This window comes from Phalacrocorax aristotelis, chromosome 1 (genome assembly GCF_949628215.1).
Source record: "Phalacrocorax aristotelis chromosome 1, bGulAri2.1, whole genome shotgun sequence".
Taxonomy (NCBI): domain Eukaryota; kingdom Metazoa; phylum Chordata; class Aves; order Suliformes; family Phalacrocoracidae; genus Phalacrocorax; species Phalacrocorax aristotelis.
This window is the reverse complement of record NC_134276.1, coordinates 17,478,761-17,490,674: the sequence shown is the minus strand read 5'-3', so window position 1 is coordinate 17,490,674 and position 11,914 is coordinate 17,478,761. Positions and strand designations below refer to the sequence as shown.

At 42.5% G+C, this 11,914-nt stretch overlaps 1 protein-coding gene across 4 annotated transcripts; it reads left to right on the top strand.

Moving 5' to 3' along the window:
• Positions 1-896: 896 nt before the first annotated feature.
• Positions 897-10,976, top strand: MSANTD4 (Myb/SANT DNA binding domain containing 4 with coiled-coils). 4 transcript variants are annotated; one of them, XM_075082059.1, is made up of 4 exons: positions 897-985; positions 1,641-1,779; positions 6,772-7,395; positions 9,051-10,976. In XM_075082059.1, exons 3-4 carry the CDS (start codon positions 6,940-6,942, stop codon positions 9,624-9,626), a joined length of 1,032 nt encoding a protein of 343 aa, XP_074938160.1. In that variant the 5' UTR covers positions 897-985; positions 1,641-1,779; positions 6,772-6,939; the 3' UTR covers positions 9,627-10,976. The 4 variants fall into 4 exon arrangements, with proteins under 4 accessions (XP_074938160.1, XP_074938165.1, XP_074938179.1 ...); XM_075082064.1 differs by having other exon boundaries at positions 1,641-2,218; XM_075082069.1 differs by lacking the exon at positions 897-985 and adding an exon at positions 1,083-1,273.
• Positions 10,977-11,914: the final 938 nt, after the last annotated feature.

Here is an 11,914-nt window from a genome sequence, read left to right as displayed (position 1 = left end):
TTACTGTTTTCCTTTTTAAATTTTTGTGATACTCAGTACACAGGGGGCAAGTATGGCAGCTAAAATATCGCTATCTGTAGGCAAGCTGATAAATTCATAGCCTTTCCATTTAGTATCTATAAATATTTTCAGGAAGTCCACTGGACTGGAACTTGTTGTTGACTGGAACTGGAAAATACCATTTTAAAGGAGATTTGTAGTTTCATGATCACAATTATGATCACTAGAAGCTACAATAATCATATAGCCTATCTGTCCAGTGAAAATGCTTAAGCCCAAATACTGAATTACAGCCCAGACTTGGACATGAAAGGACTGCACATGTGATTGTTAATAAATACGCAAAATAACACACCCGCGCATCAGATTAGGCAGAACAGAGGCAGCAAACTTCAGAAAAAAAAAAATAATGTCGCTGCAAGTAGTGCCTCAAGCCTGCACAAAGGTTGCGTTGCCGAGGCAACGGGATACAAAACGCAAGTACCAGACGCTTCACGTGTGGCTAAGGAGGCAAAAAGGAGGAGCCCAAGAACAGAAGGCTCCATTGAAGTGTCTCGCACGTATATTCACTGGCATTAATGACACGGTATCTCACGTAAGCACCACTTCCCAAAAATGTTAGGGAGCAGGAGGAGCAAGACAACCCCACCTACCCCCCCACCGCCGGAAGCTCATTGAGGGGAGATGCGGGCCTTGACAGCCACTAACCAATCACCGGCAGGCATCGGGAAGACAAGCAGCGACTGTAGCCAATGCTGACTGGGTGCTGCGCACGGCGGACGCCCCGCGGGAGAGGAGTTGCCGCACTCCGAGCGCCTGAGGGGGGACTCCGGCCCGCCCGGCGCGTCGGGGCGGGGCGGGGGAGAAGCGGCGGACGTGGACCGCCAATGGGCGTGCGGGAGCGTCTGACAAGCACGGGGCTCCCCCAATCGGAGGACGGTGGCTGTTAAAGGGCCGGTGACCCGGAGGGGAGAGTTGGGCGCGGGTGAGTAGTTCGCGCGGCTCCCGGGGGACCAGGGCGGGGCTGCGGCCGCCACTCCCCCCGTGGGCTGCGGCACGCGTGGGGCGCTGGTGGCCCCTTTGGAGGGTGGGGGTGAAGGGAGAGCGGTGGGGGCTTTGCCGCCCTCGGCCCCTGAGGGCGGTGAGGCGGTTGCCCGCTGCCCTCCTTGGCGGCCCCGCGGGGAGGCCCTCCTCATCCTCCCCCCAGAGGGACACAGGCCCCGCCGGCTCGCCCATGGGTCACTCTCCGGGGGAGCCCCAGCTCACGGCGCGGGTGAGACCGCGGGCCCGCCCGCTCCCCACGGCCCAGTGCGGCTGGCCGGGCTCGGGCAGGCGGCCGGGCCCGCCCCTTCCTTTGTTGCCTTCTTCGGCCTCCCGCAAGGCTCCGTGCGCCGCCTGGCGGGACCCGGCCCCGCTGGCCGGCGGCTGGGGGCGGACGGGGCCGCCTCCGACCGGGGCTCTGCCAGCCCTCAGCCCTCCGAAATGCGCGCCTAGGTCGGAGTGGGGGAATCTGCCGCCCGTGGCCCCGCTCAGGGGATGGGGAACTTCTGACAGATGAGTCTGCGGGTTCGGCAGCCTGAATCCGCGGCTGCTTTCCGTCCTCGACACCACCTGTCTGTTTCCTTAAATTATCCTTTTAGGTGGCGTTGGTTCCCCTCAGTCCTTGCCTTTTCAGATGCTCGAACCATAACCTCCTTGCAGGGAGGGCGGTCCGTTTGGTGACCTGTGTTCAGCAGCACCCAGATCCTCCTGCATTAAAGCCTCTTTTAGTACAAAAGAGTAAGTTGTTCCAAGCCAATGTAGCCATCCATTATGAATCACAGACGAAGTTTCCCAGAAAGCCCTAGGCTTTAGTGTCGTGCAAAGACCCTCAGGCTGTAAGATTTTATTTTAAAGAAATACAGGTAGTAGGTCCTCCTGATTTAAAGTCTTTTTTTCTTCAGTTATAAGCTCTGAAAGCTCAAAAAAGAAAAAGGCAAACCATCAGGGCATCATACTTAAATAAAAGCCTTTTTTTTCTAGAGAATAATTCAAGTTTGATGCTAGCAACAACCCTTCAATTCTGGTTAAATGCATTGATTTGTTTGCTTGCTTGCTTGTTTTGCGGGGTTTTCTTTTTGTTTGGTTGGTTGTTTTTTTGTTGATCCAGCACATGTTCACACAATGAAGTGTGAGGAAAGGAAACTAAAAGGCAGAATGTGGATTCCTCTGTTGTTAAGTATGTAAAAGTTATTCAGTGTATTTGTGTTCTGTGTGTTTATAGAGTGTTCAGTTTAGTTTTGTGTTACTTGTTTTGTTTCAACCCTGACAAATAGTTTGTGTTTCTTTAGTCCAGCGATGAGGACCTTCTTGACTGCAGGTTGCTTCTGGCCTGACAGGGCTGCATCAGACTCACAGCCCCATGTTGCTATCTTTCATGGAAGACCCTTGAAATCTTTCTGTTCTTGTATGATCAGAATTGTTTCTTCTTTTTCTAGCCATCACTTTGCATTTGTACCCAAACTGTAAATATATGCTTTCTGCATTCGCAGCTACCACCATGCTGTATGATTGGTGTGTCGCTGGTCATGTAATGGGCTGTGTCCTCTGTTGTTTCCCAGGGACTTCTCTGTCACTTGACCAGAGTGCAGCTCTTCCTTGTCAGGTGACTGCCATCATTGGTCACATACCAGAAGTACTTTTGGTTGTATAGTTGAGAAGGCATTTTTCTTTTGCTGCAGATGCCTTATCTTACCTTCCTAGTGGTGTAAGTGGCTTGATCTGATCAAAATTTTTTTTTTTTACCTTTGCTCTCATGTCTACATATTTTCTGAGTGATCTGTCACTCTTCCCAATTGGTGCACTCAGCAAATGTTATTTTCTGTGGAATCCTCTGCTAAAGACACTAAAATGTAGAGCAGTTACAGTTCTGATTTCAGAAAAACTGTAATGCCTATCTACAGGTATTTTTCCAAAGGTATGCATTTCTTGCTTTAGGCTTCATATCAAAGCAAAACTTAAACATGTTCTATGTCATGTTTTTGTAAATCATGCTTTTCAAAATGGTGATAGGTTTGAGGTTTTTTTTCTAGAATTTGTACAAATCCTAGCTTAGTACTATTTCTGTCCATTATATACTTTAGGCATGTAACAGTTCATTTTTCTGCATTAAAAAGTAATATCCTGGAGACAATCTAGCAATGTCAGAAACCCAAATATCCCAAACATCAGCTTTAGATAATAATGCTTTTTAATTAATATATCAGAAAGGTAAACAGACCCACAGTGGTGTTGATCTAACCCTGGAAGTCAATATACTGTTAAGACAATTCATGAACACCCATTTATATTAACAAGAAGTGAATTACTTTAATGAGGCAATATGCTTTCAAAAAGGAAAGAGAAAAGGTAAGATGTCCTTACCAATTGGAAGTTAATAGTCATGAGTTTTAAAATAGGTAGGCTTTGCTGCTGTTTCGCAAGCCCCTGAATTTCCCAGTGTCAGACATATTATAGGAAAAAAAAAATCTAAAAGAAAACTTTATTATGTAAAGGAATTGAATGCCAGTAGTTTCCAAGTTAGTATTACAATTCTTAAAGGTTATATGCTTTGCTTATGGTGTAAAATCCCAAACCAAGATCAGGCATTTCACGAAGAGCAGCTGGAGAGATCAGGCAGGTGATGCACAACACCTGCGTGAGGAGCAGTGACACTGACCCACAGGGTAGCCTGACATTTGTTACTCTCAACCTTCTCTGGAGCGAAGGTGAAAGCTTACCTGGCTGTGTCTCCTGCATTCATGTAGGATTTAATTTAGGAGAAAATGTGGATGAAAAATTGATTTGAAAACCCTTTTTTTGTTGTTGTCTTCCTGCAATTGTGCCTGCTTTATCCTGCTGTGCTAGCTCTGAGAAATTCAGGGAGGGGCAGGGTAAATAGAGATGCCATGTGAGTCTCTAAAATCCTGTGGTTCCCTGTTATTGGGGAATGACTAGGACCTGTTCATCCTGGCTGGGGCTAAGTAAAGGATTTAGCCAGTGTATATCTTAAGATGAAAATGGCTGTGATTCAGCAAAAGTCCGATATTTAGACAATAAGTATCTACTATTACTTTCAAAAGTTTGACATATCCAGTCGGCCAGTACTTTGGAAAGTCTGATCCATTTTTCCATAGTTAGCGAAGTACCTGAATGTTCACTTAAGTGCATGCTTAAAATCAAATGTGAAATCCTACTGATTTCAGTAAAAATAAATGCGACCTTATAAACAGAGACTCAGTGTCTTGGTAGTGACAAGTCAGAAATACCATAATTCTTGTGAAATTCATGTTGTATATAAGAAGATAATTCTTTTTACCTTTTGGAAGACCACCTCAAAACAGATACCTCTGAATCTTTTACACATGCACCCCACCCTGAAAACAGGTAAGTGCAAATGTGTGTATTTTTAAAGCCAGAGTGAAGACAGGAGTACTTGGTCATTCCCCAGAAACCAGGAATCACAGCTTAATCTAGATACTTGTCAGTCCAGAAAAATTGCCTTATTAGCAGTGAAACTTCTAAAAGTGCTTTTAATTCGTTCTGTATGCAGGTAACTGTTCTGAAAAATTTACCGGCCTGGTCACTTTTTAAAATTTTATCTTGTGTAAGGTTTTTTTATTTCTTTTGAAACTTAGAATTTGATACATAGGTCAAGAAATTCAGTTGCCATAATAATAGACAAGCACTAAAGCTGTAATTTGTGTTTCAAAAGCACAGCAAGTACCAAATAAATTGATTTACTGCCAGACAAGTAAATATGATGCTGCTTCCTTGAAAGCCCAAGTCTGTTCATGGTAAACTTATCATAATGAAGGTTAAGGAAGATGCTTAAAGATCAGATAAAAGGTCTCAGAAAGGAATTGTGTAATTGTAGGCAGACACAGTGCTGTGTTGTGCTATGAATCTGACTTTTTAAACTGCAGCACTCTGTTTTTCTTTAGTACTGGTCATGTCAAGTTAAAGGTCTACGTTAAAACAGTAGGTTATATTATTTTTTAAATAATTCCCTTTTTCTCAAAAGCAATTAGTATTTTATTTTCAGAAGGGCAGGAAGTTTCATGCATCTTAAACAGCAACATGCAGCTTTCAGCTTGAGTCTCTGAGGGGTTGGAAGTGCTGGGTAACTGCATGGCAGCACCGTAGAGTGGGCTGTGCTGCTACACGCTCATGCTTTATGCAGTTGATTTCTGCTTGGGACTTGGTTTTGCATATTTGCTAGCTAGTAACCATCAGAAGTAAATGTATTGGCAGTGAGGGCAATATTTTAATGGGGAAAAGTAGGAAACCAGTTTCCTAAATGCAGTGTTTTAAAAATTATTTGATGGCAGCATTCTTGTGTTGGGTATGAAAGAACGTTGCTTGATGTGGAAAACTTTGCAAGTGAAACACATTTACAGTCAATAGCGCATAGGAAATGAAGAACAATGTCTAAACTACTGTGTGCATTATCCCCCAAATGGGGAGGTTTTTATGTAATATGTCGATGTGTATGTTTTAGCCCAGTTTAGGAGCATAACAGGAGGAAAAAAGACCTTTGTAATTTAAGAATCCGGTATAGCTGGGGGTGGGAGTTATTTAAGGATTAAGTCCATTAGTCAGTAGCAATCAAATATATAATCTACAAGCCATTTGCTTCAGGTGGACAAAAAGTCTATACTAGGTTAATAGGGAACAAATGTAACAGCTTGAAACTAAGTACTGTATAGTGAGTCGTTGGCCTACTTTGCTTAAAGCCTTTTAAGCCTACCTAAAGTGGTAGGTAACGTGGTACAAAAGAAAGGTCAAAATAAATACTAAGTTGGACCATTACTGAGCAGTCTGACCAAGAGCCTTTTTTTATTCTCCATGTCTGCTTTCAATTTTTTCTTTTGGTAATATGGTCTATGATACATTCATCCCTGCATTAATTGTCCTCCACTTCTCCCACTCAAACTTTCCACTTTCTGTCCAGAGTTATGCACAATCTGTCAGCTGTATGACAGGGTTTAGCTTTCCCTTCAGCATCAGGCACAGGGCCAGCTGTTGCTGAGGGTAGAGGACTGGACATGCGTCCAACCTGTCATGACATCTGACCGTGAGGTGTTTTGCAGTGTGAGAAGGATAGAGGAGGGCTTTACCATGGGCATATAATGACTTATTCCTAATTCTGTTGCCTGTTAAAACATCTCTAACGCATGACATTTGTTTGAACTAGTAATTTTCTGACATTCAGCAGAATTGTTCCAGGTCAGTGGGGTTTTTTTGTCATTAAGTCAGAAGAGCCTCTAAAACTTTTTTTTTGGGGGGGAGGAGGGCTAGAAATGATGTCTCATTTAAAATGTGTCTCAGAAAATTCAGTCCCCTAAATATTTCCTGTTTTTGAAGTAATGAAATAACAAGTTTAGCTTCTTTTGGAAATAATTTAGCATTCAAACTGAAATGTGTATGTCAAATTTCAGCCTTAAGCAAATCCTGCCTGGCAAAAATCTAAGAGTTGAAGGAAAATGGCTATATTTTTACAATGCAAATATCAGTTCATTCTTAATGGTTTATGACATGGATATGTTAATGGGCTTATAATTCATATGAGATTAGAGAAGGTACCTAGAGCTACTTTATATTCAGAGTTTAACAAAATGGTTTTCTTCTATGAGATGAGCAGTCTGTTCAGAGTATGCATTCGTTAAATGGTGACTTAGGAATCAAGTTCATCACATGAAAATTTACAGTGTATACCTTGGAGATTTATGTTGTTTGCTCTTTTTCTCTTAGGAAGCCTGACAAATAGGAAAATACTACAAAGTGAAGAGAAAATTCACTTCACGAGAACTGAGCTCTGCTTTCATTGGCTTTTAAATTTTATTTGTATTAATAACTGATTAGTGTCAGATCATCTCTGTAGTCTACTGTGGTGAGATTATTAGGTTAAAGCTGGAAAAAATGAAACAATTAAAAAGAAAAAGAAAAAGCAATTTTAGTGTTCAGGAAACTCAAACTCTCCTTAAGGAAATCAGAAAAAGGAGAGAAGTACTCTTTTCAAAGCAACTTAATACAACAATTAATGAGATGAAACGGAAAGCCTGGGAGGAAATAGCGGAGTGTGTAAATGCTGTAGGTGAAGGAGAGCAAAGAACAGGGACAGAAGTGAAAAGGCGATACCTTGACTGGAGAGCACTCATGAAGAGAAAACGTCTGAATGCAAACATCAAAGTAGTAGGTGCTGGGTTTCACCTTCCTTCATCCAATTTAGATGACTCTCTCAATGAAGACATGGACGAGAAAATGGGATTTGCAATTGAATCTAGTTTTGAATGGCAAAATATTACTGACTTCAGAGAAGCTGGTGGATCCTTAACAGAAATCAAAGTAGAAGAGGAGGATCCGCAGAATTTTGAAGTGAGTGACTGACATGATTAGCTATATGCAATATGGTCTTCGTTTCATGTCAGCATAAGGCTTTTTGCTGTGTTTCTTCATAGCATCTGTTTCTGGTTTTCCCTGAATGTGTGAATTAAAGAAACTGTAGAAACAAATATGTTTTGGAGAGGTGGTATGCAAATCTAGCAGCTTGCAATTGTGTGTAAGATCTTGAATGTCGATTATTAAATTGATATCCCTCAGCTTTGAATATGTTGCACATATATTTTCAATTTGTATGTGCCATAGAAAAGAATTAGTTCAGTCAGCAGAATGAAAATACGCTGTCGAAGAAGAATGGTTATTTTAATACTTAGGCTGGATGGATGGATGAACAGAGACAAGAAATGCATCTCTTTAACAAATGCAAATATATGTTACCTGCAGGTATAAAAAGAAATGGAATGCTGTTTGCATTTCCTAAAACGAACCTGCAGGAGATGAAAACATTACTTGAATAAGTCAGTCAGCCGTTCCTTTCTTCCAGAATTTTAGTGTGAATTTGGCAAGCAGCTGTGGATCCTGTGGACAGGTGGTTACTCCTAGTAGTACCATGACTGTCCTGGGCTAGGCAGCCAGCCAGAGTGAAGTCGTACAGGTACAACGAAACCATCCAAACCTCCAAATGCATCATTCTAATTTTCAAAAGGGGTACTCAAACAGTTTTGGTTTGGACTTTTCTTTGGGGGGGCGGGGGCGGTGGTGGATGAGGAAGAAGCAAATCCTGTCTTAGCTCAGTTGAGATGTGTGCTGGGGAAAAAAAAAATCACCATATGCTGCTAAATGGTAGTGAGACTACTGTCTGGTAACTGCTGAAGAACAGTGTCTGCTCTAATGCGAGAGGACTGGCAGTGGCTTTCACTGTCTTAAGATTTTCTGAACCCCAATCTTCCTCAGTTTGTCTTTCTTTTGCAGCGTACTTAGTGCGAGACAATTGTCCTTTGTGTACTATGAATTTGTAGCACATAAAGCCTATAATTCTGCACGAGTTGTCACAGTCCACCAAGAAAAATGGTCCTAACCACCTGGTCTTCTGCATCATAAATAGCTTTACCGCGAATGTTAACCAATATTGTATTATCACAAGTCCTGTTTACTGACCCACTTAATACAGTTCAAAGGGTTAGGGGCATGTGAAAAATGTCAGTGTTAAATGTTTCACAGAGATGGAATCCTCAAGCTAGTGAAGGCTGGGTTAGCTTCCATACCACGTAGCCTATGGACCCAGCTGCTCTGATAAATAATTGGTCACACCAAATTTCTAGTGGCTTACATAAATGTCTTAAAGTAAGTACAGCATATGCTTTTTTAGATCCAGTTTTCTATCAGTGGTTCTGAAAGCTCTATAATATTTATGATGCAGCTTCTTCTGTATGTTCTTGCATGTCCACTGACAAGCTGATTTTCTGTTTTTCATTAACAGATATTAATTGGTAGATAAAGCATGTTTCTCTACCTGTGTAATGGTAAAAAGTGTCTTTTGATCTAACATGGTTATTTCATAGCATATGAGTTAAACAGTTCTAAGTAGCTTTTAAGATGAAAAACCCAATATGTTCTTTTCAGTCAAGTTGTGTGTAACAAATTTATTCTGGCTGGAATTTAATTCTTGTCTATTGCATTCCTCTCTGCAGTTTCCTATTGAGGAAGAAGAAGAAATTTTGTCGTCAGTTTTGCCAGATTCGAAAAAGGAAAATGACCTACCAGACTTCCCCCACATTGAAGAGTTTGGAAATCTAAGCTCTGCTCAAGCTAGGCTAGCCTATGAAGATTCTCACTTGCTTATAAATCTGGAGAAGCAGAAGGTGGAGCTGGAGAAGCAGCGACTAGACATTGAAGCTGAAAGGTTGCAAGTGGAGAAGGAGCGCCTGCAAATTGAAAAGGAACGCTTGCGGCATGTTGACTTGGAGCGTGAGAGACTTCAGATTGAGAAGGAGCGACTTCAGATTGAATGGGAGAAACTCAGGCTAGAGACTCTGCATGCTGAAAAACCTGCCCTCGACAATGACCTCGCCCAAACGGAAAAACCCATCATGCAGCCTCTGGATCTAGAAACTGAAAAGCTAAAACTTGAAAAAGAACGTTTGCAGTTAGAGAAGGAGAGGCTGCAGTTCCTAAAGTTTGAGTCAGAGAAGCTGCAGATTGAGAAGGAACGCTTGCAAGTGGAGAAGGAGCGCCTTCGAATTCAGAGGGAGGGTCACCTGCAGTGAATTTCTCAACTGAAGTGTCAACATTAGTGTTTTGATGTTTGTAAAATAGAGGTAGTTCTTAATACTGAAATTGTTCTAGAGGCTTAACATTCTTCTGTTCGGGCTTGAATGTTGATGTTAAACTGAAAAAGAAAAAAGAATGGTGCTCAATATGTCAGTGTGCCTACATAAATGAGCTAAAGTGTGAAGTTGCTTTTCAGTGTGTCAGAACTAAGTGTTATGTTCTCTTGTCTTTAGTATTGTGTTGTGTTAGTTCAGTGTTCTCCTCTCGTAGACACATTGAGAAGAATCAAGGCTGAACCTTGTACTTTTTTTTTCACTGTACTAACAGTTAGAATGATCAGAATAAATCAACATATGTTGTGAGGGCATGGTCCTGACAGTAGCCCACACACTACATAAGTTAGAACGCAATAACACAATCATGATGTGATTGATTCAGTAAACTTAATTTCCTCTTTTTCTTTTTTTCCCCCACCCTCACAATGGGAAAAAGAGTTCAAGAATTATCTAAAAGTTGAAGTACAAGTTCAATTCACTGTTGTTCCATGGCTTGGACTGAATGAGAGTGCAGAAAATAGTATTCTTCCTTTTGCATGAATCATTTGTGCTAGATAAAGCTACACATCAACCATACCTACTACAAGCTGCACTGTTGGTTTCACCAGGTCATTGATGATGCTATATGGAACATAGCACCTGTCTTAGTGTAGCATAGGGATGTATTTATTGATTGATCAGGCATGCTGTCTGATGATTCTGTGACAACCCCCTGAAGTAAATTGCTAGACCTGGTTTGTTCCTTGAAAGACAGTAGCTAGTGATGGGAGGCTTGAGAGTGGAGAGACAGAGGCTGAGCACAGGTGAAGGAGCACTGAGCTTAAACACTACCCCTCTTGATGTTAGTTCCGCCTGGCCAGCACTGAGGTCACATCTGTGAGGCAGCTGGAAGAGGCTTCTATGGCTGACACCATATAGTATATTTTAATTTGACAAACAGAAATGGTCAGTGCTGAAGACTGTCAGTGTTTTTCATAAGTAATGTATGAATTTAATAATAAAAAACAGGGAATCTTTCTATTATTTCATATATGTTTAAATCCCAACTGAGCCAGACTTCACATTTTTCATCTTTCTGCAAGTAACTACCTTTTTTTGACTCTGAAACTTAGGACTATGAGAATACTAAATCTGAGTATATGTTGAGTGACTTACATGGATTCTTGTGCAAGTAAATATATTTGTACCACTACAGGATTACTTTTATTCTGCAAAGAAAGTGTTATTTTTTTATTACTGAAACAAGTGTGCTTCTACAGTGGAAATAAATTTGACTACTACAACCCAAAATTGCTCTTGGGACTGTTTATTCACAAAGAAACAGGGCTAGATGTGAAGAGAAACCTGGATACTCAACGCTGCGGCACCCCAAAGTTGCTGGTGTCTATTCGCTGTGTAGTAAATCAGAGAGGTGAGGCTTTCTAAAGTAGGACTTAAACCAACCAGCACTTACAAGAGGAAGGAAGGAGACACAATCCAGCTGGATAGAGATACTCCAGGGGGAAGCGTATCTGAGATTCTTCCTGAATGTGGCAGGTTGACCTTAGCTTGATGCCAGGTGCCCACCCAGCCACTCTATCAATCCCCTCCTCAACTGGACAGGGAGAAAAATATAAGGGCAGGGAAGAGATCGCTCAGCCATTCCCATCATGGGCAAAACAGACTCGACTCGGGGAAATTAATTTATTGCCAATCAAAATCAGAGTAGGATAATGAAAGATAAAACCAAGTCATAAAACGCCTTTCCCCCACTCCTCCCTTCTTCTCCAGCTCAACTTCACTCTTGATTTTCTTCACCTCTTCCCCGAGTGGCCCAGGGAATGGGGGTTGCTGTTGGTTGATCACATGTTGTCTCTGCCACTCCCTCCTTGCTCTCTTTCCCTGTCCCAGTATGGGGTCCCACCCATGGAAGACAGTCCTCCGCAAACTTCTCCCATGGGGGCCGTTCCCATGGGCTGCAGTTCTTCATGAACTGCTCCAGCATGGGTCCCTTCCATGGGGCACTGTCCTTCAGGAGCAGGCTGCTCCAGCATGGGTCCCCACAGGGTGTGGGCTCCTCTCTCTACGGGGCACAGCTCCTGCCAGGAGCCTGCTCCAGCGCGGGCTTCCCATGCGGTCACAGCCTACTTTAGGCATCCACCTGCTCCAGTGTGGGGTCCCCCATGGGCTGCAGGTGGATATCTGCTCCACCATTAACCTCCATGGGCTGTGAGGGGACAGCCTGCATC

Excerpts from the sequence above, each read along its gene's own strand:
- MSANTD4 (XM_075082059.1), top strand. The coding sequence starts at position 6,940 with ATGAAACAATTAAAAAGAAAAAGAAAAAGCAATTTTAGTGTTCAGGAA. Across the intron at positions 7,396-9,050 it reads AGGATCCGCAGAATTTTGAA|TTTCCTATTGAGGAAGAAGA; the intron begins GTGAGTGACTGA and ends TCCTCTCTGCAG.